Raw genomic sequence first — 25,459 nt, forward strand, 5'->3', positions numbered from 1 at the left:
CATTGAGACTTGCAGCATTTTTAGTAACGCTCCATTTTTATATTTTTGTTATATTTTTGTTACAATTATCACTACGGTGCCTATCCACTTTGCCTCTACATAAATTATGTATGCCGAACTACGTTGAACAACAGGCAAAAACACAATAGATCATTTATTTAATATATGTACATATTATAGATCGATTTACGTAATATACAGTCGTAAAAAACAGCATTAATAACAATCATAGAAAAAGTTTTTTAAAACAAGTGTCTAGTGCTATTAACCTTTAGAGATTTTATACAAAATACCAATAAAGGTAGTGTAACCTGCTAATATCTAAGCAAACCTTCGGAAATCTTTCATTACACAAGCAATACCATTTAACTGCTCCAGGCATTCTACAGTCTAGCGTCCCATTATCTTACTGTGTACCCAATATAGTATATATATATTAAAAACTCTTTGTTATGTAAGGCGGAAATTTGCTTTGACTAATACGATCTTTCTTCACGAAACAAGGTCAGTTGTCTGTTGTATGAAGATAAATGCTATGAAACTGATTTGTCCTAATCTTCATGTTAGGACATTATTAATTATCTGTCCCAAATTTTGATAAAAGTTAAAAATAAGCGTAATTTTTTCCAACTCCCAAAGGCTCTTTTTCTTACAAAATCAGTTTTTAAAATACTCTCTACATTTTTTCAAATCCAGAATTAGTTTTAGTGATAAGAATAGTACTTGCCTTTAAAAAAGTATTTTAGCCACTGTCTCGTGAAATACGAAATATGTATTGTATAAAACGAAATCATTCAACATGAACAAAAATCAAAAAAAAAATATATGACGAATCACATTCCTAATTGACTCCATATAAAACGCTGGAAAACTATAGTCACTCTATAGATTAGTACTAAGAGAAACAAACCAAGCATACATAACGAAAATGGTTGGCAATAGGCCTTTTTAGATGTCAACATTTATGCGTTGTGTAAACATCAAAAGTAAAATTAATTAACGTAAAGAGACAAAAGCGGAAGCAGTCTTTAAAAATAGTATAATCCTTTGCCCTTAAAACAACTTGGTTCTTTACAACGGCACCAAACAGTGCATTTTTGTTTTTCTAGCAAAAATACGGTTTTTTCTATTTTGTTTCTGAAACTGATGTTATTTAATGTATTAAAATGAATTTGGTGTCAACTTCACACTTTATGCTAATTTTGAATGTTGTGGTGAATCCTGTGGTGAATGTCAGGATGAATCCTGTGGTACCTTCACAGTAGTGTGTGTTTAGGAGAGCAGAGTCACAGAATATATACTATATGGCAATTTAATGAAAGAGAATCCAATTGCTTATGTAGCTGGATACTTACTCCAGAAATATTTTGAAAAGCACAAGTGTTCCATATGTGAGTCAGTTATGGTCACAGACCAACTTGATGATAGCAGAAATCTGCTTTGCTACTTCAAGGTATATGAGTCAGACAAGAGCTACGGCCCCTTGCACTAAAAGTAGCATTTCATGAATATATAAACAAATTGAAGACATATTTGTCACAGAATTCCTCCCACTTATACAAAAAGTGTAGGTATTATGAAAGATTCTTCAGCAGCTACAAAAAGCTCCAATCCCATTTTGAACAGTGCCTGCATTTTCAATTGATTATCTCCTCAAACTCTTTCTAAGAATGAGGATTTCCACTATGCCATCAGTTTGCGAATCGTGATCTATCAGCCGCCAAGTTAAAAAATAAAAAGTAATAAAAGTGATCTACCTTTTAGAAGGAAAAATAAATGAACCCGCATACACCCTTGATGAATCAAAATGAAAGTGACCGTCAAGATTAAACGCTTTTTCTATACATTATGATGCAGGTCACTGAACTCTAACTGCATCAAAGTGCCAAACCACTGTAAGTAAAATTCCAAGAGATTTCAAACTTAATGTCATTAATCGAGGCAAAATAAGAAAAATCTATTGAATGCAGTTTAGCAAAGCTGAGGAGCGGTCACAGTCACAGCACGAAATGTAAGATTCGAGCTTTACAACACGTTTAATTACGTTGTAAAAAAGAAAGACATAGAATATACCTCAAATTTTGTCAAACTCTCGCTAGGAACAACAAATCTACGACCATATTGAAGAGATACAGGCAAATATTTGTACTTCTTTACAGTCCTTATATTGTTTATCAGAAATTGACTGGCTAGGAAGATGGCGGCCGAGATGCGCGAAGCAGCATGCGCGGCCCCAAAAACATCAAACGTTCCGACAAGAGTGGAACTTCTGTATAGTATATATTCTGTGGCAGAGTCCTGTATCTAAGAGTGAAAAGTTAAATCGTCGTTCAAATGAGGTTAGCCATTTTCTAATCAACATACAGTATTGGATATAAATCAACAAACTTCGATGAGTTTGATGATACAGTTTTGAATATTTTTTCTTCTTAAAACCGTAACCAGTACAATCATATTGCGATGTAACGCAAATTCTTTAACATATTATTTAAAGAGAACCTCCTCTGTGTTGAAAAAGGACAACGTCTCTGGCAACCAGAGTGATGTAAAATCTTCAAAGGTCGAAGATGATCACAACAATACATCATCCAAACATGTAATCGCACGAGTTCAACATTTTCTTGAGGTAAATTCAAAATACCAATAGTCTTGCTCTGTACGTGTTAATCCTTGCTTAAAGTGAAAGTGAAATGATAGAATTTTGTTGACATTTTAAAATAAAAGTATAAATACGTTCATAGCATACGTGGCACTATCCAACATTTTTATTTGTTCTCCTATTTGTTTTAATTTGTATATTTTTGAATTTTTATTATTCTAAAAATTGCACAACCCAAACAATAAAGGCTTTATGAAATTTTTTCCAGTATTTTTACTTAAGTTATATGCGTCATGTAGTAAAAATAATCATTGAGCATTTAATTTATTTTTATATGTTTTTCATAAGCATTCTAACATATCTGTCTAAACACATTGTACATAAGCAATGATAGCTTCAAAATATGCTGCTTAATGTCATAAATAAGTTTTTGACTGTCTTGCGAAAAATGTTATGAATTGATTACATGAACCAACCAATGGACAAGAAATATTAACACTATCTTTGACATCATTCTTATCTCATTTTTAAATATAATGATTGCATTTATTTCTTTTAGCAAACCGTGAACTTAGCATTGTTGATTAAAACTTGCACTATTTTTGATACCAAGTTAAAATTACATATTGTTCAACTTTAGGTTGGTCGGGCACAAAATGATGGAATATCAAAGCAGAAATCAGACATATCTGAAAATTCAAGTGAAGCTACTACAGCAACATCAACTATATCATCAAAAGATACAACATTTACAGCTGTGACAACATCAGTAACAACTGTGACAACATCAGTAACAGCTGTGACAACAACCACAACATCAACAGCTGCTTCTACTGTAACAACAACACCCCTACAACATCAGTTTTCTGTGCCACAAAGTCCTAAATCTGACTACAAGTCTGATGATTCTGAGTCTGAAAAGAAGTATGATGCTGCAACAAAAGAAGAACTTTTATAGCTTGCAAGAAAACAAGAAAAAGCTTTAACCCGTTATAAAACAAAGTTTTCTGAGGTTAGATTATTATCACAAGTTTCTCTATTAAATATCGATCTGTAAAAACCCCTGTGAACCAAGCATGTTACTTTACTGTATTTAATCTTTAAAACTCAACAGTATGACGATACCAGAATGATTCATCCTCACAAATGCCTTGATCTGTGCAGAATGTTTCCCCCTGTTAAATATGCTACAATTATTTAATTAAGTGGTGCTTTCCTAAGTTCACCAGTGCAAATGTGGTAACACATGAGATTTTTAATGCTTATAAAAATTTGCAAAAAGAATATGAAAAGCTTCAGGTATTCAAATTTTTTACTTCATGTGTGTAAAAAGCTTCAGGTATTCAAATTTTTTACTTCATGTGTGTAAAAGCTTATTATTCAACTTTAATTCATGTGTAAAAAAGCTAGATTATCCTCAACCTTTTAATTCATGTCAAAAGCCCAGGTATCCAACTTTAATTCATGTGCTAAAAAGCTCAGATTATCCAACTTTTAATTCTCATGCGTAAAAGCCTTGCGATTATCCCAAAATTTTAATTCATGCGTGCAAGCTCCATATATCCAACCTTTTACCCATGCGTAAAAGCCCAGATTATCAAACTTTTAATTGCGTAAAAAGCCCAGTATCCAACTTTACCCGCATAAAAGCCTGAAGATCCAACTTTGACTCCATGCATAATGCTTGTATTCAAATTTTTATTTCATGTATAAAAGCTTCAGGTATTCAAATTTTATTTCATGTGTGTGTCTATACTTATTATTTTATCTAAACTCTTTAACAAACTAGAATTCGAGTAGGACGCTTTTAACAGATTTTTTTATCTTAACTCAATTTACAACTGAACAATGGTGTGAGTGAAATTTCTTTTACCTATGCTAAACAAATTTAAAAATTTTTTTTGGAAATTCTTGCAACCGTCAAGGAAAATAGAAAAAGTTGATATGTTACTCATATTTTCTCATATTTTGTTGTTATTGTACCACAGTATTAGCTTCCTGCATGTTCTACAGTACCGACCTCGAGTAGCATAACTTGACTCGCGAGTATCGAATGGCGAGTGACTCGCGATGCAGTTGCGGAGAAAGAAATTTTTCCGAGTTATTTCGATTTACTCGCAAACAGCAAAATATTTTATCCACTCGCAAACCTCTCACTGAATTATCGCGAGTCACTGCCATCGATACTCGCGAGTCAAGTTATGTTACCTGAGGTCGGTCACTGTAAGTATGCACCTCACATAAGTTGTGTGTTATTCCATTATTGAATTTGGAAAGTCCAATTACTTAATTTGCTATGGAAGATACAAGTACCTACAATGTGACGGGTTTACAACACTATTACATAATTGATTTTGCTATCTTCTAGAATAATTTTACTCAAAATCAAGACAAACAAATCAGGAAAAATCTCGGAATTGAAGAGAGGCTTCAGTGTATAATTTTACTTTTAAATATTCTAAGAATTCATTTTACGTTGATCGTAAAATTATAAATAATGAATTTCTTCTCAGGTTTTTTACCGTGATGTATTTTATATTTTGAGATAAATTAAGATTTTTATCGCTTTTAAACAATTGAACTTGAAAAAGGCAAAATGCATATTGTTGATTCATTAGTTTAAGTTACTATTCAAGAAAAATATGTCTTATAAAGTTTAAAAAACTCAGTTACAGTTGTTACGCGTAGCTACAAAACGTACGCATATTGTGAAAAGTTATTTAGTTTTAAATAAACATCGACCTTCTTATTTCTTTACGTCATATTTCAGAGTAACGACTTTGCTAGTTCTTAGTGTTTAAATAAATGTTGAAATATTATTATTTACCAGCAAAACGTCCGTTGAACTTTTGACGTAGGTAGCGACTTTGCTATTTTCTTATAGTTTAAACTTTACTCATGTTGAAATATTCGTGTTAAAATCCAGCAAAACGTCCGTTAAACTTTTGACGTAGGTAGCGACTTTGCTTTTTTCTTATAGTTTAAACTTTACTCATGTTGAAATATTCGTGTTAAAATCCAGCAAAACGTCCGTTAAACTTTTGACGTAGGTAGCGACTTTGCTCTTTTCTTATAGTTAAAACTTTTCTCATGTTGAAATATTCGTGTTAAAATCCAGCAAAACGTCCGTTAAACTTTTGACGTAGGAAGCGACTTTGCTATTTTCTTATAGTTTAAACTTTACTCATGTTGAAATATTCGTGTTAAAATCCAGCAAAACGTACGTTAAACTTTGACGTAGGAAGCGACTTTGCTATTTTCTTATAGTTTAAACTTTACTCATGTTGAAATATTCGTGTTAAAATCCAGCAAAACGTCCGTTGAACTTTGACGTAGGAAGCGACTTTGCTATTTTTCTTATAGTTTAAACTTTACTCATGTTGAAATATTCGTGTTAAAATCCAGCAAAACGTACGTTAAACTTTTGACGTAGGTAGCGACTTTGCTATTTTCTTATAGTTTAAACTTTACTCATGTTGAAATATTCGTGTTAAAATCCAGCAAAACGTCCGTTAAACTTTGACGTAGGTAGAAGGACTTTGCTTTTTTCTTATAGTTTAAACTTTACTCATGTTGAAATATTCGTGTTAAAATCCAGCAAAACGTACGTTAAACTTTTGACGTAGGTAGCGACTTTGCTCTTTTCTTATAGTTAAAACTTTACTCATGTTGAAATATTCGTGTTAAAATCCAGCAAAACGTCCGTTGAACTTTTGACGTAGAAAGCGACTTTGCTATTTTCTTATAGTGCAAACTTTACTCATGTTGAAATATTCGTGTTAAAATCCAGCAAAACGTACGTTAAACTTTTGACGTAGAAAGCGACTTTGCTATTTTCTTATAGTTTAAACTTTACTCATGTTGAAATATTCGTGTTAAAATCCAGCAAAACGTACGTTAAACTTTTGACGTAGGTAGCGACTTTGCTATTTTCTTATAGTTTAAACTTTACTCATGTTGAAATATTCGTGTTAAAATCCAGCAAAACGTACGTTAAACTTTTGACGTAGGTAGCGACTTTGCTTTTTCTTATAGTTTAAACTTTACTCATGTTGAAATATTCGTGTTAAAATCCAGCAAAACGTACGTTAAACTTTTGACGTAGGAAGCGACTTTGCTTTTTTCTATAGTTTTAAACTTTACTCATGTTGAAATATTCGTGTTAAAATCCAGCAAAACGTACGTTAAACTTTTGACGTAGGTAAAGGACTTTGCTTTTCTTATAGTTTAAACTTTACTCATGTTGAAATATCGTTTTAAAATCCAGCAAAACGTACGTTAAACTTTGACGTAGGGACTTTGCTTTTTCTTATAGTTTAAACTTTACTCATGTTGAAATATTCGTGTTAAAATCCAGCAAAACGTCCGTTAAACTTTTGACGTAGGTGAAGGACTTTGCTTTTTTCTTATAGTTTAAACTTTACTCATGTTGAAATATTCGTGTTAAAATCCAGCAAAACGTCCGTTAAACTTTTGACGTATGTAGCGACTTTGTTATTTTCTTATATAGTTAAACTTTTCTCATGTTGAAATATTCTGTTAAAATCCAGCAAAACGTCCGTTGAACTTTTTGACGTAGGTAGCGACTTTGCTATTTTCTTATAGTTTAAACTTTTCTCATGTTGAAATATTCGTGTTAAAATCCAGCAAAACGTCCGTTAAACTTTTACTTGGTATGACTTTGCTCTTTCTTATAGTTAAAACTTTTTCATGTTGAAATATTCGTGTTAAAATCCAGCAAAACGTCCGTTGAACTTTGACGGGGAAGCGACTTTGCTATTTTCTTATAATTTAAACTTTACTCATGTTGAAATATTCGTTAAAATCAGCAAACGTACGTTAAACTTTTGACGTAGGTAGCGACTTTGCTATTTTCTTATAGTTTAAACTTTACTCATGTTGAAATATTCGTGTTAAAATCCAGCAAAACGTCCGTTGAACTTTTGACGTAGGAAGCGACTTTGCTATTTTCTTATAATTTAAACTTTACTCATGTTGAAATATTCGTGTTAAAATCCAGCAAAACGTACGTTAAACTTTTGACGTAGGTAGCGACTTTGCTATTTTCTTATAGTTTAAACTTTACTCATGTTGAAATATTCGTGTTAAAATCCAAAGTCCGCCGTTGAACTTTTGACGTAGAAAGCGACTTTGCTATTTTCTTTATAGTTTAAACTTTACTCATGTTGAAATATCTGTGTTAAAATCCAGCAAAACGTACGTTAAAATTTTGACGTAGGTAGCGACTTTGCTATTTTATAGTTTAAACTTTATCATGTTGAAATATTCGTGTTAAAATCCAGCAAAACGTACGTTAAACTTTTGACGTAGGTAGCGACTTTGCTATTTTCTTATAGTTTAAACTTTACTCATGTTGAAATATTCGTGTTAAAATCCAGCAAAACGTACGTTAAACTTTTGACGTAGTTAGCGACTTTGCTATTTTCTTATAGTTTAAACTTTACTCATGTTGAAATATTCGTTTTAAAATCCAGCAAAACGTACGTTAAACTTTTGACGTAGGTAGCGACTTTGCTATTTTCTTATAGTTTAAACTTTACTCATGTTGAAATATTCGTGTTAAAATCCAGCAAAACGTACGTTAAAATTTTGACGTAGGTAGCGATTATATTTTCTTATAGTTTAAACTTTACTCATGTTGAAATATTCGTGTTAAAATCCAGCAAAACGTACGTTAAACTTTTGACGTAATTAGCGACTTTGCTATTTTCTTATAGTTTAAACTTTACTCATGTTGAAATATTCGTTTTAAAATCCAGCAAAACGTACGTTAAACTTTTGACGTAGGTAGCGACTATGCTATTTTCTTATAGTTTAAACTTTACTCATGTTGAAATATTCGTGTTAAAATCCAGCAAAAAGTCCGTTGAACTTTTGACGTAGAAAGCGACTTTGCTATTTTCTTATAGTTTAAACTTTACTCATGTTGAAATATTCGTGTTAAAATCCAGCAAAACGTACGTTAAACTTTTGACGTAGGTAGCGACTTTGCTTTTTTCTTATAGTTTAAACTTTACTCATGTTGAAATATTCGTTTTAAAATCCAGCAAAACGTACGTTAAACTCTTTGACGTAGGTAGCGACTTTGCTTTTTCTTATAGTTTAAACTTTACTCATGTTGAAATATTCGTGTTAAAATCCAGCAAAACGTACGTTAAAATTTTGACGTAGGTGAAGCGACTTGCTATTTTCTTATAGTTTAAACTTTACTCATGTTGAAATATTCGTGTTAAAATCCAGCAAAACGTACGTTAAACTTTTGACGTAGTTAGCGACTTTGCTATTTTCTTATAGTTTAAACTTTACTCATGTTGAAATATTCGTGTTAAAATCCAGCAAAACGTACGTTAAACTTTTGACGTAGGAAGCGACTTTGCTCTTTTCTTATAGTTTAAACTTTACTCATGTTGAAATATTCGTTTTAAAATCCAGCAAAACGTACGTTAAACTTTTGACGTAGGAAGCGACTTTCCTATTTTCTTATAGTTTAAACTTTGCTCATGTTGAAATAGTGGTTTTAAAATCCAGCAAAACGTCCGTTGAACTTTTGACGTAGGTAGCGACTTTGCTATTTTCTTATAGTTTAAACTTTACTCATGTTGAAATATTCGTTTTAAAATCCAGAAAAACGTCCGTTGAACTTCATTCTCTCTTGTTCTTGACGTAGCAGCACGTGTGTGAATCATTTTTACAAAAATATCTTCAAAATGGTGAGTTTTTGTGTGTATAATGCTGTGCAATTGTTCCAAGAGTTTCTGCGCTGTTTGCTCGTAAGCACGGACGTTTATACGTGCAGAACTAAAAACTTCCTATAGTTGTGGTAGCTTAATTTACACGCTTTAGTGTTAGCTTTCCCTGGGTATTTGTTTCTTGAAAATTTAATTTTTTTTTCAAGCAGCAATTGGTCAGCTACGTGATGTTCCTTTGTACTCTTGTTCTCAGTGGTGTAGGTATGAAAGGCGTATTTTTTATGTAAATGTATATTTTACTAGATTAATACATATGTTGGAAATGTAAGATATATAGATCACCAAATCAAATTAGAGTCTCGAATTTGTCATATACATATTCGAATTTATAGTTGCATGCCAGCATTCAATTATGAAATTGCTCTAATGGTGTTCATTTAGCCGAACTGTGGTAATATTATGTCTAAAATACTTTTTTTTTGGGTCACCGGATTATACTTCTTCTAATTTATTGCAAAATGTTTGCTTGCAGTTGTATTTTAACTTGGAGGCAAAATCCTGCAATAATAATTTTTACATAGTATTTTTGAATTGCATCATAAAGAATACATCGTTGAAAATAAGAATGGAGAGGGCAGTTGCCCGTATTTTTAATTTTCTTTGTCAATATGAGGACGCCAACAAAAATTGATACATGAAAGTGGAAAGAGTTTATCATGCTTAAAGCCGTTAAAATTGCAACGTCCACAAAAAGGCCATATTTGACATCTTCAAATTCGTATTTAGTTGTGGCATAACAATATTCAAACATGCACCATGAAATGCACACTATTCGCCACACATTCGCAAACAAGTAATAAAACACGCTGTGGATCGTTGAACTTTTTAACGAAAGCTTAATAAACCTTCCCTACATTTTAAATAATAATTCAAATAGAATTTTGTCCTTTTGCATTGGCAAAGTTTTTCTTTAATTTATCACTTCCAGCGATCAACTGCAAATCAATACTGATAGAGTGCGTATTTAAGAATACATCATAAATACATCATAGCGCCTTACTTTTAGTGTAATGTTTTCATAGGAACTTTGCAGTATTATTGTAAGTGGCGAAAATTCACACGAGTCAGTCAGTCAGTCATAATGAAAACCTTCTGGGTGGTGTCTAGTAATAACACTCATTTTATGTTTAATGATTTTTTAGAAATTTATTATTTGTTTTTCAGCGATTCTTAAAAAAGATTTTAGCACCAACTTCAACTCACATTAGTTAAGACATTTATAACAATGTATCTACCCCGTTTTATCCTCAGCAGCTCTATTATTTGAAAAAATATCTAAATGCGCATGCGCTATTTTTGTGCAAACTGTATCATGAATTGTGTAGCAAGAGTAAAGTAAGGGGAAATAGAATATTCCGAAATCCAAAAAATTTGTTTTAACTATGACGCTTTTCATTAATGCTGGCAATGTTGACAAATGTTTTGAAGATTTTGAAAGCTCGAGTTTATATAGAATGTAAGAATATTGGTATTTAATTCGCCGCATTGCCGTATTTGCCAAGTACTTGGTTAGTGCTGTTTGTTTAGCAACCTGCTATCAACTTCTTGTCTAACTACACTCATACACTACGTGTTGGTGAATTCGTCTTAAACATATGACAGTAAAATTTGAAGTTGCGCACACATCTGCCTCGTTAAGAAACATTTTACGAGAAATAAAGTGCACTATTACTGTCCTTGAAGAAAGCATTAGTTGTGGAGTGCTTTAGAACAATATGAGAAAGTCATGTAAGACATTAATAATTTGTCGACTTTCATGTAATCGTTACGAAAGTGCAAATACGAAATGAATGTTCATTCATGCAAACTTGCCGAAAACTGGACTTATTCATCAAATGATGCAAATTGTACTACGTAAATATTTATTGAATACCGTTGCATTTTACTGCTCGTTGCCTTATTATTTAGGTGGAATTTTGCGCTAGAAAATATCGCAAACAAAGGAATTTATTCTTCCGAACACATGAGCTTCGCATATGTGTTAGAAGAATCCAAAATTACAACATAACCGAAACAAAGAAAGTAAATCATGAGTGATTTCGTAATTTTTAAGTTGTATACTGCATAGTAAAAAAAAAGAATGCGACGCGTAAATGACGAATGTATGATTGTGGCGTGCCAAATGTCCTTATTATGTATACGCTATGTAAGTGCAAATACGAAATTAAGGTTTATTGACGTCTAAGGCTATTCGTCAAGAAACAAACTGCTTTGATAAGCACTTCTCGAAGTGAATTTCAGTTTAGCATTTTTTGAAACGCCAACAGGGGCGGATTTAGGGGGGGGGGGGCGAAACGGCCGCAAACCCCCCTTTTGCTGGAAAAAAAACAAAAAAATTGAATGATAATAAAAAATGACAGGAAAGTTTTAGTTTTTAAACAAGTTCAAAGAGTTCGGCTCCCCTTTTCACAATCTCCTGGACCACCCTGGCCAAGGTTCTAAACTAAGCATTCTTGAAACTAATTTTATTTGCAATGTTTAGAAACATTTTTTTGAGAAACTTTGTATAGTTACAACAAAATTTGCGGACTTCATACTAAAAAACCTATTTTTGTAGGTATCACACACATTGATTCAAGTTGAAATTGAAATATTTTAGATGCAAAGATGATATTGATATCCCTACCAAAAAAAGAAACTAAAAGTCCAGCAATATTAACTTGGATCGTTTCATATGCTGGACATCGAAGACCTGTGGTAAACATCAAAACAGTCCCCCATAAAAACATTGAAACAACAAAAACTTTCAAAAAAATACATGGAAAGAATGATCTATTGTTAAACATCACAACCAAATGTACTACAAAAACAAAAACGCTTGTACTTCTAAATGTGTTTTTGGCTCCACACAAACCAATTTTCGATCATGCGACGATACTTCTTCAGGTAATTTAGCCTTATCAGGAATTTAAGTTGAATGATTTTGCTGCGCTTGATAGCGTAGCCTGGGGCAAAGTGCGACATTTGCTAATGATTATTAAATATCTGAGCCGTTAAACTAAGCTGCAGCTTAAGAGTCAGTCAGCAGCTTCTCTGTCATCTGTGTCATGTAAGAAAAGTGAAACATCGCAGAAATTTACAAACGGAGAAAGCATGGACTTTTCGTTTTCCAAAGGACACATTGAATAAAAGATTGAAGAAGTTGGATAAACAGAGTACTGATGATAACATTGATACCATGTGCCACAATAAGCTTGGAAGATTCCGCACTGTTTTGTCCAAAGACCAGGAGAAGCAGCTGGCCAAATACATTACAGATATGGATAGATAATGCATTTTTCGGACTAACTATTATGGACCTTAGGGTAATAGTTTATGAATTCTGTGACAAAAATAAGATTCCAAATCCTTTCTCAAAAGAAAAGAAACTTTGCGGGGAAGATTTTGTCCGAGGGTTTTTAAAAAGAAATCCAGACCTGTCTTTATGGAAACCACAAGGTGTTGCTTTAAATCGAGTATATGGGCTGAACAGGACTGCTGTGAGGACATATTTCAGTAATCTTGAGAAACTTCTAACTGAGCACAATTTTCAACCCCACTTTATAACTGTGATGAGAGTGGAATTACCAGTGTTCACAAACCGGTGAAGGTGGTCGCAAAAAAAGGAAAACATTGTGTTTCCTCAGTAACTAGTGGTGAAAAGGGAATTACCACAACTGTTCTTTGTGCGGCATTCCACCCATTCCACTACATTCCACCCATGATGATCTTTAAAAGGGAAAATAAGAAAGATTCTCTCACTGATCAAGCACCAGTTGGAACTTTGCAAGGAGTCTCTGATAATGGTTGGATCAACACCGAGCTATTTCTGCAATATACAAGGCATTTCATTAAGTATACCAATTGCACAAAAGAAAACCCTGCTCTGATGATTTTTGATGGGCACAAGACCCATACAAAAAGTCTTCAATTAATTGATCTTGCCAGAGATAATGGATTGTTTCTTTTGTCATTGGCCCCCCATACAACTCACAAGCTGCAACCTCTGGATAGATCTTTTTTCAAGCCACTAAAAACACATTATAATAATGCTTGTCAGAAGTGGATGAGAAATCAGCCCTGGCCGAAGAATCCAAACCGAGAATTTGGGAGAGCTTTTCAATGAAGCTTATGTCAAATCTGCTACCATGGAAAATGCTGTCTCTGGTTTTCGCACAAGTGGAATTGTTCCATTCAATCCAGATGTAGTACCAGAGCACGAATATATGGAGGATCCATGTTTGTTGGTTACCACTTCCTCTGCTACAAGTAGAGAGGTTGCAAACAGTGTGGAAGAAATTGAGGTGAACGTGCCAGAAGCTAGAGATAATGAAAGCCATGATGAATGTCTTTACTTGAATGAAAGTGTTACCACAAGAGCAACAACACCTCCAACACAAAGTTTGGCACCTGCTACATAGCCTGCTCCACTTGGTGCTGATTTTGGCGCCAGTCCAATTTTGGCAACGCCTAAACTTTGTTTCAAAAGAAGTCGCCGTGGCGAGGTATCTGAAATTATAACAAGCTTCCCATATAAAAGAAAACTACAAAGTGAGACACTGACAATGACAAGTGCTGACAAGAAAGCACCTTTCCCCTATTCAGGATCGGATTATGAATGTGGTATTTGCTTGATGCTACTGATAGAACCTGTCGTTTTACCTTGTAATCATGAAATGTGTAGAACGTGAATTCAAAAGAATGTCGCAGAAGCTAATTTTCTGTGTCCAATGTGCAGAAAACGGTCCATGAGAGAAGGCAAGAAAAGGCAAGGCAAAGAACACAAAGGTAAAGAATAAAAGAAAACCAAAGGAAAAGAATATTGCAAGACCTGTTCTGACTGAATGTGAGAATGATAGATCAGACTGGATCTGCCCTGTCTGCAGTGGGAATTGGAAAGAAAGTGAAACTGATTGGATTGTTTGTACGAATTGCACTGCTTGGGTTCAAGAGGAGTGCACATCAGACGAAATTTGTTTCTTGTGTGATTAGATTAGTTGTTTTTGACTTTTAAACATTTACATTTTGAACACTTACATTTTAGCTTAAGCTTTCTATAGATTAATTAATCTTTTTATCTTAGATTTGTTTGTACAAATGAAGTTTATATATTTTTCGAGATGTTTTCTCAAATTTTTCTCCTCCGGTGCCCTATTACCTATTAAAAAAGGTCCCTAGCTAAGTGTCGCACTTTGACCCAGGTAATGGGGAAAGTGAGACACTTTGACTTGTAAGATATTATGGAATACTGAAACGATACTTATTATATTTGAACGTTTTTTCATCCATTATTTATATCAGAAGGGCCTTGAGATTTATTGTGCCAATCTTTGAGTTAAACAAGTTTTTCCCAACCGAGATATATCCAAAAATGTGAAAAAGTGTCGCACTTTGCCCCAGGCAACGCTAAGTCGTTTAGGCAATTTACTAAACAATATTGTGTGTCGACTGCGCATACAAATTGGATGGCATACAGTTCCAATAACGAATCGGTGGACGCATAACTGCTTTGTGTTAACGCTCAAAGGAGAAAAAACTGCAACACAAAGTATAGTGCAATCAAGATAATTTTTTACAAAAAAAACATAGAGCTTAACATGATCGATCTGACTTTTGTGGACTGTAACATACCAACAATTTTTGGGCATTGCAGTTGCTGTCGCAATTTATGCATATTGTATATACTTTCTATCTTATTTGGTATAATTTTGTCGTAATTAATGTCAGGATAATCACCTTTGTGCAAGACAAGATTTTCTTTCATTCTGAACTGCAGTGATTGATGTCTTTTTGGAAAAAGTAGTTGTACCCAAATAGCAATATTTTGAATTGATACACCTTGATGCGAATGAACTAGAGCAGAGGTTGATCAGGAAAGTTTAAAGCTCTTATAAAAAGTTCAAGAACTTGTGATAAATGCTAAGATGCATGTAGTTGTTGTGCTATTTACCAATAATACAGAATGTAGGAACTCCAATAATGATATAGATATTGCCTTGAAGAATAACTATCAATGATGTCAGATTTAGTGAAAATCGTTAATGAGCAAAAGTCACGATTGCAAAATCAGGACCATGTCTTTGTTAACTTTTAGTATAGGTCAATTTTCATACTAAAGACGGATCATCTGCATGGAGGAATGATCCGTCTAACAGATTATACGTCTAAGTATAAACACGAGACGAACTATTATTATTTAAATGTACAGCTTGGATCGTGAAAATGAATCACCAACGTTAGAGCTCTACGGTTATAAACGTTTCTTTTTTATCAAATTCGATTTCGGTCTCTTCCCTTAAGCTACGAACAATCACCCATAAACCGGAAAAACGGCAAAGTTAATTCTCGCTAACTTCGGCAATCTTTGTTGTGTATTTACGGCAATACTAAATACACGACGATAACAACAAATGGCGAAAGAAAGAATAAATTGACCCGCTTTGTAAAAACCTTAGAAAGGGAAGATACATAACAGGTGCATCTAACTTCGAATCCTACCTTCCCTGCCAGCCAGCGAGCATGGTCACCTTTGGTCACCTTTCTCCGCTTTCTCCTGCTCGGGTAGCGGGTCTTTGCCGGAGACCCAGTTCTATGAGACTTCTCCAGGCTGCTCTGTCCTGGGTATCCTCTTCTTTGACACCACATAGCTGCATGTCTCTCCTGATGGTATCCTTCCACCGATGCTTTGGGCGTCCTCGTTTCCGTCTCCCCTCCATTTGCATCTCATAAACTCTCCGCATGACCAAATAAATGAATGAAGAGAGAAAAATGTATGTTGTGGGCATCTGACAAACCTTCTTCAACTGATCTATCGAACGCAATAAATCGCAGTCCATTATTTTCTTTATGCTTCTCACACAACTGATATTACTTGCCGTTCTATCATATTCATCATTTAAAGAAATAAGCCTACCACAATAAAGTGGGCTGTGTTATTCCCATTAACTGAAAATCGTATGATAAAACATCATCAGTAAATAGTTGTTTCTATGTTTGTTGTTCCGCGCAACTTCGACGTACGTAGCTAATGGAATAGACTATTGAGCAGGATCAGATACTAACCCTATGAAATACAAAACAGGAATAATACAATTAGAAAATAAAAAGCCACTGGAAAGTTTAAAATTAGCAGTAATACCTTGCATGAATATGTATGGGGATTAACACACGTTCATACAAAATGCTAAAGATCTTTTAACATCAGTTAAATTGCTCGTTTTTCAGTTGTCACTTCTTCCGCCCGCATCAATGGCATACAACCAGTTTTGTCGAATGATGCACAAATGCAATTATTCATCATCTAATCTCAAAAAGGTCTTGAGAACAAAACAATTTAAAGAAAATATGACGTAGATAAATTCTTATGCATCATGGCAATGGCACTCCACGTAACGACGGTTAATAATATAGCCAGGGGTACCAAACATCTCTAAATAATGACATCCCAGAAAGATCTGCCATTTCATTTTGGAAAGCTGCTACCGTTCTCAACCATTGATATGACGATGATATCAACCATTTTTCTGCAAAACAATAGGCACATACCACAAATTAATTTCTTGGGTAAATCAATTAATAGAGCTTTCGTATGTAATACATTCTTGATGATTACCAAAACATTTATTACATAAAAAGACCAAGCGGAGATACAAACTATATTAGATGATCATCATGCCTCAAACACTATTACTACTATTTCTACTAACTATTTCTACTTCTACTTACCAATAGTTACCAATAGTTACCAATAGTTACCAATAGTTACCAGTAGTTACCAATAGTTACCAATAGTTACCAATAGTTACCAATAGTTACTATTACTAATAGTTACCAATAGTTACCAATAGTTACCAATACAATAATATACTTAATACTTACCAATACTTACCAATAGTTACCAATACTTACCAATAGTTACCAATAGTTACCAATAGTTACCAATACTTACCAATACTTACCAATAGTTAGACTATTTCTACTAACTACTCACCAATTATTTATTCTATTTTGTCTTCGCGACTCTTCATAATTAACGTGTTTGCTTGTTTCTTCGTTTTGAAAGAACTTAGTGATTATCATCAATAATGAGTCGTTGATATGGTCAAAATGGCGACTGAAGTTCACATTCTAGAGTAGACGTTTGTTTTGCTTTACTGGTTCTTTTGCTTCAATGTATTTTTCTTTCAACCTGGAAAAGTCAATGAAGAAATAACTTGAATAAAGATAACTGCTAATAAATCCACAATGGCTGTAGCTGTTAATCAAACATGAAAATATTTGGATGATAATGCAGCAATGTAATAAGTACTAAATAAGATAGTACTAAAATATATTCATTTGTGGTTGCAATATGGCCAGTTGTTGCGAGTGTGATCTTTGTTAGTGAAATTTTTGTCTACATGAAATGTACTGGGATAGTTTCTTTTCAACTCTCTGTTATACCTCAGTACATGGTTTGACATTTCTAAAATCTAAACCATACTTTGTCTCACACCACTACCAACTCACCCCACATCAACTTATATGAACCCAATAAAAATAATTATGAAAATCAGTCCATGTAGCAAATTGACACAAAATTTTACAAGTTCTTGTTTCTATATCGCTTGATTATTGTTAATGAGGGCTATGAAGGAAATGGATCATTAAAAAAAAATTTCTAATTTAATATTGTATGCATAAGTTAAACGAATATTTATTCTTCATTTTCTTGTGGATTATTCAGAAAGTGTTCACTTAATTAAATCCTTTGTGATTGTCTAGGTAATATTGTTACCTTGTTTAATTGCCATTCAAACTTTGTTCGAATAGTGTCCTTGCTGGTATGGAAATGATTCACTCTACATCCAATTTACTTGAAACTACTTTAAAAGTGTTTGAATTAGACTACTCCTACTAAACGTCAATGTTATATACATGTTAATAACATTCTAAGCTAAATTTGTGAAGCAAGGGAGGTTGTTCAAGATAACCGTTTAGTTGGTGTGGTATGTTAATCTTATACAAATAAAATTTCATTTCAAATTTGCCACATAAGATTTGGTCATCGCCAAACAAACAGGTTGCTAAAGTCGAATTCATCCACAAGCTTTTTTCCAGCAATTTATAATTTATATGTGCGTTTCCTTCTTAGACTAAATCAGCTTTTTCTGTTTTCAAACATTACACTCTGAACAACATGAAAATAACAAATTTTATGAAGAACATGAAAAATTTGCTGTGCACATAAACAGATAGACTTCAATTTTGTTCAAATCAATTCCATAAGTTCGAATTAATATTAAAAAAAAACATTGATATGTTATCTACCACTTGTTTAAAAAAAAATCTTAGGTCTCAAAAGCCACTTTAGGATGAAGGCCAAGGAATTTTTCAGTAAGGACCCTTTGAGAAAGCTCTTTGAACAATTTAAATGGCTTTTAAATCAATTGTACAAATTTTAATTTCAATTTGCAAACAAATTTATTGCAAAAAAAATAACAGTATTGGACCACAATCAAGATATTTTATAGAGCTGCCCACTGTGCCAGCCAATCACTATGCATGAGTACGAAAAATAAATGTGGAAACCAATGATTTCATGATCAATCTCTTATAACAAATTTATAGCCAACTAAGTGCAGTATGTGGCTGTACTAAACAGTCTTTAAGTATAAATAATATGATACTATAATACAGTGGGCTTTCAAGTACAACTTTAAAAACACATGACAAATTACGACAGCCTTGGGAAATGCTCAGGAGTTCCATAAAAGGCTGGCAACTGGCAATTTTTGCAAAATGCTTTCAATATTACGGTAATGGGCAATTCTCAGAAACTGTGCATGCACAGTAACACTTTTATGCTTCCTGCATGTGTTATTATGTATGCTAATATGTCTATTATTTACCATTTAATGTATTTTTCACTACTTTGCCTTATCAGTGTTCACTAAGTGTGGCACTGGTCAAGAAGGCCCTAGGAAACATTTTTGTGTGTCATACACATTTGCTTTTGTATCTCAGAAAAGAATAGTGAAAACATTTAAAAGCATTTGCTTTTGGATAAAGTTATCTTTAGGCACAATAAATAATTGTAAGGTCTTAATTATTGTTTATGGCTAAAGCTGAGAATAACAATAGAATTACAGTGTAAATGTTGTCACACACATGCCGCCTACTTTCCCTAATTTGCTTGCCACTTTCAAAACTAGTGAAACACCAAAATTACAAATATTGTATAGATTTTTGTGTTACATATGTGCTACTTAACTACACTAAAAGCAACTACAATCGAATATCATTTTCTTTCAAAATATACTGCATGAAATACACAGTTCATGAACACAATGAACCGATTATCCTAATATAGCTCCGGGTCTATAAGCAGTTATCGTCAAGCATTGTCGTTTTCTAACATTCCTTCGAATTAACATCTGCCTTGGCAATATTTCTTACCTTGTCCTCGATACATTTTGATGAATTTACCTCATCTGTTGCTTTCAAAACGAGCCCATCGCTTCTTACGATGATGTGGACTTGTTTTTCATTGAAAGTCTTTGACACAGTTTGATTTCTTGTAACCTACACTGTTGTGGTTTCCCGATTTTACTCGAACAAGGTTGAGGACAACTAACCAAGCCACAACCTACAATAATGATGAGGAGAAAAAGGGATGGGCTGATTTCGATTGAGGCCTAGTAACTAATGCAAAACACGTCCCGAAATTTGATATGTTGTTTCCAGTACCCTGTCAATCATTACCATTACCAGCGGCATAAACACAGAATAGTGGCGTAACTGTATGAACAAAGTCAGTGGCTCAAGATGGTCAGAGCTACGGACATTCAAGCAATCAGGCTACTAGGGGGCTCCGTGAGTAGGGATTCAGATCACTGGTAATTCTAAAATTGATGGGCTCCTTGTATTTAGGAAAATAATAAAAAGTTATGTTTCATCTTCGCTGTTTTCTAAAGGTCTAAGCAAACTCTAATAGCTACGAAGCAACATTCAACTGTGCTGGTAATAACAGCAATACAGGTATGGCGCCTAAGGAGGGCTGGGGAGACCCCCACTTTCTCCCCGCTACCTTTATATTAACCTTTATGTTTACCTTTCTGTCTACCTTCATGTATACTTTTGTGTTTAACTTTATGTCTTCCTTTATGTTTGGATTCGTTCATCTCCGGTTTTTGTGGGTTGTTGATGGTAGATATACGACCAATAATTTCACCTCAATCCCCTTCCAGTATATTGAAATTTAATAGAGACGACAAGAACCACATTTCAAAAAAACGACATGAACGACATTTCAAAAAGTTCTTGCCATACAACAATAACATGCGCAAAGTCTTGAAAGATCATGCATGATGGAAAGTTTATGCATGATTTTAGCAAGAAGTTTGTAGGATCATAGTAAGATCTTGGAACGATCATGAAAAAGTCTTCTAAGATCTGTTGTTAGCATTTATTTATTTTAGCTTAACTTGAGGCAAAGTAAGACCCAGTAACTTTAGTAAATATAAGTCGTATACGGACCCTCCCCCAGGCTCAATTTCGTTGCGCCGTCCCTGTAATAATTATTTTAATCTTCCCGCTCGTAAGTTACAGACCTTTGTGCTAGGATTATAATCACGTGACCCATCTCAATTTCCAAATACAAAATGAATGAACCATTACTAGGAAGACAATGTCCAAAGTTTCCTAGAATTCGTTTCTACGCAATTCACTCTAAAATGGAAATTTACTGCCTGATACTACTTCACAAAGATGCTTACACATTACTTCTAAGACTTACTTACACTGTGTTATAAAATATAAATTTTTCATCCCTACCGTTGACTTATTGAACCATTCTAATATTACAATTTACAGATGGAGGAAGTTTCTCTCCTAATTGCATTGAAATAGGAAACTGTAAATTGTGAATGAGATACCATGCATCTGAAATTTCAAACCCTTCCCACAACAGACGTAAAATTCTATACACGCCTGTATGTTCTATCAGCCAATAGCATTGTCAAAATGATTTAAATCTCTTTTAACATTTTTCTATTTAGTGGCCACACATTTTTGCCATTAAAAAACACCAATTTTAGGTCATAAATTTGGTTATAGATAAAAAGAGATTGGTAGATGGAAACATAAACTGAAAGAAATTTCAAAAATGTAAATATTGTAATTAATATTAATATTGTAATTAATATTGTAATTTTAATTGTAATTGTAATTGTAATTGTAATTGTAATTGTATTTGGTTATAGATAAAAAGAGATTGGTAGATGGAAACATAAACTGAAAGAAATTTTCAAAAATATAAATATTGTAATTAATATTAATATTGTAATTGTAATTGTAATTGTAATTGTAATTGTAAGTGTATAAATATTGTAATTAATATTGTAATTGTAATTAATAAATATTGTAATTTGAAATTACAATATTTACAAACCACAGGATAAAATTCACACACATTTTCCATGTGATCCTACATGTTAAATGAAGTAAGCAAAAACTTAGAAAGTAAAATCCGGTATAATGTCTTGAAATATAGAAAGATGGTTGGTAACAAATGATAGACAAAAATATAATGACGTTTAAAGTCATACAATTTTATAAATATTGAAACAAGAGAAAAGCGCTCATTTGATTTATTCCTGTATTTTTGTACAAAAAGTCCAAAAATATGACCCAACGGGTATAAATACATCGTAATGAATACCTATTAGCACTTTTGGCTATATCTCCATTCTATTTTCCTTTAATCCGCCTGAGAATATTCCGCATACCTTAAGTGAAGCATACGGGACATCTTTACCACAATATTCACATTTCACATTGCGATATTCCCATTCATTCTTCAAATGTTCACTAAGGAGAGAGCGAGGTAACTGAATGTTACACTGCTTGTGAACACAGCTGATGAGCGCATGCTCACAAACTTGAGAATGACCCTGAAAAAAGAAACTTAATAAGTAAAAATGCCAAACTTTTTTGATAAATTTCTCAATTCAACTCACTTCCAATTCTTCGTAGGAGCCAAACCATTCACATTGTTCAGAAGGGCAATGTAAACGAATACTTTTCAACTCACGTTCCGTAAAAGCATCAGGGAAAACCTGTATATAAGTTTCATAGAAGTTCAAAGATTAGTGTGATAATTGCATATTGGTAGAGGAAGATGTTGAGAAAGGACGCTCTTCGTAGAGGAGTTTCTTAACAAACGATTGATATAGCTGTATGTACGTTTCCTTTTAAAACTTTAGAATATTTTCACCTACATCATTTCGGCTCAATTTTTCTTTACAACTATTGTCTATTTTATATATATATGTATATATAATTTAATAAATTATAATTACATTTTTTAAAATGTTGCTACTCGGGGAGTCTGGGTTTCAAGCCAAAGCAATCTTCAGGCAATGTATCGTTTTCTAACGTTAAATACTGTTTAAAAATGCTACCTTGCTGGAAAACCTTGAAATGGCATTAAAAATACACAATGTATGCCAGGAAATATTTGAAATAGATAACAAGATAAATGAAGTTGATTCAGAGGAAGAGGAAATTATGGATGTGGTTTGTATATCTGAGTATGACATTGAAATAATTAAATTAATTTTTTAAAATGTTATTTCTAAAGTAATTATATTTTGGTCTTTTTTAGGTTGATGAAGAAGAATCTGTTAACGAACAAGAAGAGAGAGAGAAATCTCACCTGTCATGAGAAACTTGCGTAGCTGAGTTAAACATATTGGCTGAAAATGTTAATCACTGCAAAAAAACTGTCACTGAAACGTTGTCCTCAGAAATAGTGTTTACTGAAAAAATTGTAATGCATGTCCTTGTTTTTGTGGGCAACGCCCTTTTGCAAGGCAAATTTTCTCCACACCCCCCCATTACTTCAAGTTTAGTTACGCCCCTGTTTCAAACTGTTTTAATCTTTGCTACTAGCGTGCTAGTCTGATGTTATAACAAAAGGTGCTTAACTACTCATATCAATTTTTCACCGCCAGCAATATAAGTTTATATGAGACCCAGAATGTAGCGTTGTATGAACTGAGACATTGTCTCGTGCACATTGAATTATCATGTAATACTTTATAACGCTATTATTCCTATGAAGAAGTAGTTCTCAAATTCTTATATTATCATTCTAATGATATACATCCATAAAACTGCAACGCAAATCCGCGCAAATTTTTTTTTATTTATCTACAAAGTTAGCCTTGAGAAATCACTTCTTCACTTTTTGAGCAGTACCAATATTACAATTGTTTACCTTAAAATAAAACAAACAAAGCTACATATTGAAGAATGAAACGAAAGGTTGATGAAATTAAAAATAAAATATCAACGTCAAGCTGAAAAGCAAATTGCAATACTACATGAACGTAAGAGTGAAGAAGTCTTATTATTGGTCACATGGTGTAAGGTTGGTCATATGGTGTAAGCTTGGTCACATGGTGTAAGGTTGGTCATATGGTGTAAGGTTGGTCACATGGTGTAAGGTTGGTCATATGGTGTAAGGATGGTCATATGGTGTAAAGTTGGTCATATGGTGTAAGGTTGGTCATATGGTGTAAGGTTGGTCATATGGTATAAGGTTGGTCACATGGTGTAAGGTTGGTCACATGGTGTAAGGATGGTCACATGGTGTAAGGTTGGTCATATGGTGTAAGGTTAGTCACATGGTGTAAGGTTGGTCATATGGTGTAAAGTTTGTCACATGGTGTAAGGTCGGTCATATGGTGTAAAGTTGTATTTAGAATAATATACATGAAAAAAATTCTCAATTGGTTATGAGCAGTGCGATTTATTTTTGAAAACTGTGCTCCTAATTGGTTAGTCAAACAAAGAAGTGATCTACGTAAGAGCCAATCATAATACAATATTTAAGGGAAAGTTTAAGTTATTGTAAACAAAGCAACTACAATGGCTGGCTAAGTTTCAAGTTGATTTTCTTTGGCTTAACGAGTTTACAGTTCACCGTTTTCAAATTATTTCTGTATGAAAACATGAACACTGTTAAAAGTAGATACCTTGTTCTAGCTGCGTGCGGAAGCTATGGTGTTGTGAAAAGTAATATTTGACGGAATTCAAAAATAATGAGTTGGTCGATATTTACAACTTGCGGCAGGATTGAGAAATTTTTTATGTTTATTATTAATAAGTAATAGCATGGATTCTCGTGCAATTTGGGCAACACTCCGCCCTTCAGACTCGCAATTTTGATAGTCTTTGAAAACTCACTGCAGCATGTTTTCCCCGAATTGCACTCAAATCATGCTATGACATATACTGAATCATACCTGAGTGGCAAATCGAAGTGAACATAGGGTTTCCTGGAAAGAGTCCTCGCGAGGAGAAACATTCACGAACATCAAACTGAAATATGAATGTATTATTTAGATACACTATCACAACTAACATATATGTTAATACTTCATGTCATCTACAATGACGTTTGTACATTGATGAAAATCTGATACACATATATTCAGTAATACCAACCTTTTACTGTTACCACCAAGAGAGTTTTGCAACAAATGAGTTAATTTCGAGTTTCTATAAGGCACGTGACTACCCTGAAATGTATTTTAATTTATTTGACTATCATCTCTCTACACAGTATAGCTACCTATGATTGAGTAAAATTTAAAAACAGACGCAAACATTTATTTTCCGGAATAAATAATCTAAACATGCAATTTTTAAAATGAAATTATTAAAACAGGCCAAACAACATTTTTGTACTTGTCAGATATACCATATCCCAGTTGCATACACATATTAGCAATATGTGTATGATAAAAAGTTTGGTATTGAAGCCAATGATTTCATTGAAAAAAGTAAGTGTTGTGTGTTACTCTTTCAGGATATAAATTGACAGCTTCGCCACGTCTGGCGAGCGATTAACTGAAGAACAAACAAGACTGGACCAAAATAACTTTAAATTAAAACTTAGTAGTAGAAACAAGCTTCAAGTATCGTGTTAAAAACAAAATAGTAAAACTAATACTGTGCTACTTACCGGAGTCAAGAAATGTTCCCTTTTCTGTCGTTATTTCAGCATCCGCAAACCACAAAAGTTGGCAGTTTAATAAATAAAGTTTTAAAAAAGTGTTTATGT

At 33.3% G+C, this 25,459-nt stretch overlaps 1 protein-coding gene and 2 long non-coding RNA genes across 4 annotated transcripts; 1 reads left to right on the top strand and 2 right to left on the bottom strand.

Moving 5' to 3' along the window:
- The first annotated feature begins 2,278 nt into the window (after positions 1 to 2,278).
- LOC124453814 lies at positions 2,279 to 3,609 on the top strand. The gene is made up of 3 exons (XR_006951205.1): positions 2,279 to 2,339; positions 2,495 to 2,626; positions 3,240 to 3,609. It is a non-coding gene; the product is annotated as an uncharacterized LOC124453814 (long non-coding RNA).
- Positions 3,610 to 10,332: 6,723 nt separating this feature from the next.
- LOC124453813 lies at positions 10,333 to 21,059 on the bottom strand. The gene is made up of 6 exons (XR_006951204.1): positions 20,940 to 21,059; positions 19,786 to 19,975; positions 17,339 to 17,536; positions 16,487 to 16,871; positions 11,194 to 16,411; positions 10,333 to 10,458 (listed from the first exon to the last, which is right to left on the bottom strand). It is a non-coding gene; the product is annotated as an uncharacterized LOC124453813 (long non-coding RNA).
- An 878-nt stretch (positions 21,060 to 21,937) lies between these two features.
- LOC124453812 (TNF receptor-associated factor 6-B-like) lies at positions 21,938 to 25,400 on the bottom strand. 2 transcript variants are annotated; one of them, XM_047004659.1, is made up of 5 exons: positions 25,361 to 25,400; positions 24,841 to 24,914; positions 24,639 to 24,714; positions 22,347 to 22,445; positions 21,938 to 22,280 (listed from the first exon to the last, which is right to left on the bottom strand). In XM_047004659.1, exons 3-5 carry the CDS (start codon positions 24,708 to 24,710, stop codon positions 22,065 to 22,067), a joined length of 387 nt encoding a protein of 128 aa, XP_046860615.1. In that variant the 5' UTR covers positions 24,711 to 24,714; positions 24,841 to 24,914; positions 25,361 to 25,400; the 3' UTR covers positions 21,938 to 22,064. The 2 variants fall into 2 exon arrangements, 1 of the variants encoding a protein (XP_046860615.1); XR_006951203.1 differs by lacking the exons at positions 21,938 to 22,280; positions 22,347 to 22,445 and adding an exon at positions 23,402 to 23,608.
- Between the last annotated feature and the right edge of the window lie 59 nt (positions 25,401 to 25,459).

This window comes from Xenia sp. Carnegie-2017, unplaced genomic scaffold (assembly GCF_021976095.1).
Source record: "Xenia sp. Carnegie-2017 unplaced genomic scaffold, XeniaSp_v1 HiC_scaffold_26, whole genome shotgun sequence".
In the NCBI taxonomy this organism is placed as follows: domain Eukaryota; kingdom Metazoa; phylum Cnidaria; class Anthozoa; order Malacalcyonacea; family Xeniidae; genus Xenia; species Xenia sp. Carnegie-2017.

Excerpts from the sequence above, each read along its gene's own strand:
- LOC124453812 (XM_047004659.1), bottom strand. The coding sequence starts at position 24,710 with ATGTTCGTGAATGTTTCTCCTCGCGAGGACTCTTTCCAGGAAACCCTA. Across the intron at positions 22,446-24,638 it reads CACTTCGATTTGCCACTCAG|GTTTTCCCTGATGCTTTTAC; the intron begins GTATGATTCAGT and ends ACTTATATACAG. Across the intron at positions 22,281-22,346 it reads GCTCCTACGAAGAATTGGAA|GGTCATTCTCAAGTTTGTGA; the intron begins GTGAGTTGAATT and ends TTCTTTTTTCAG.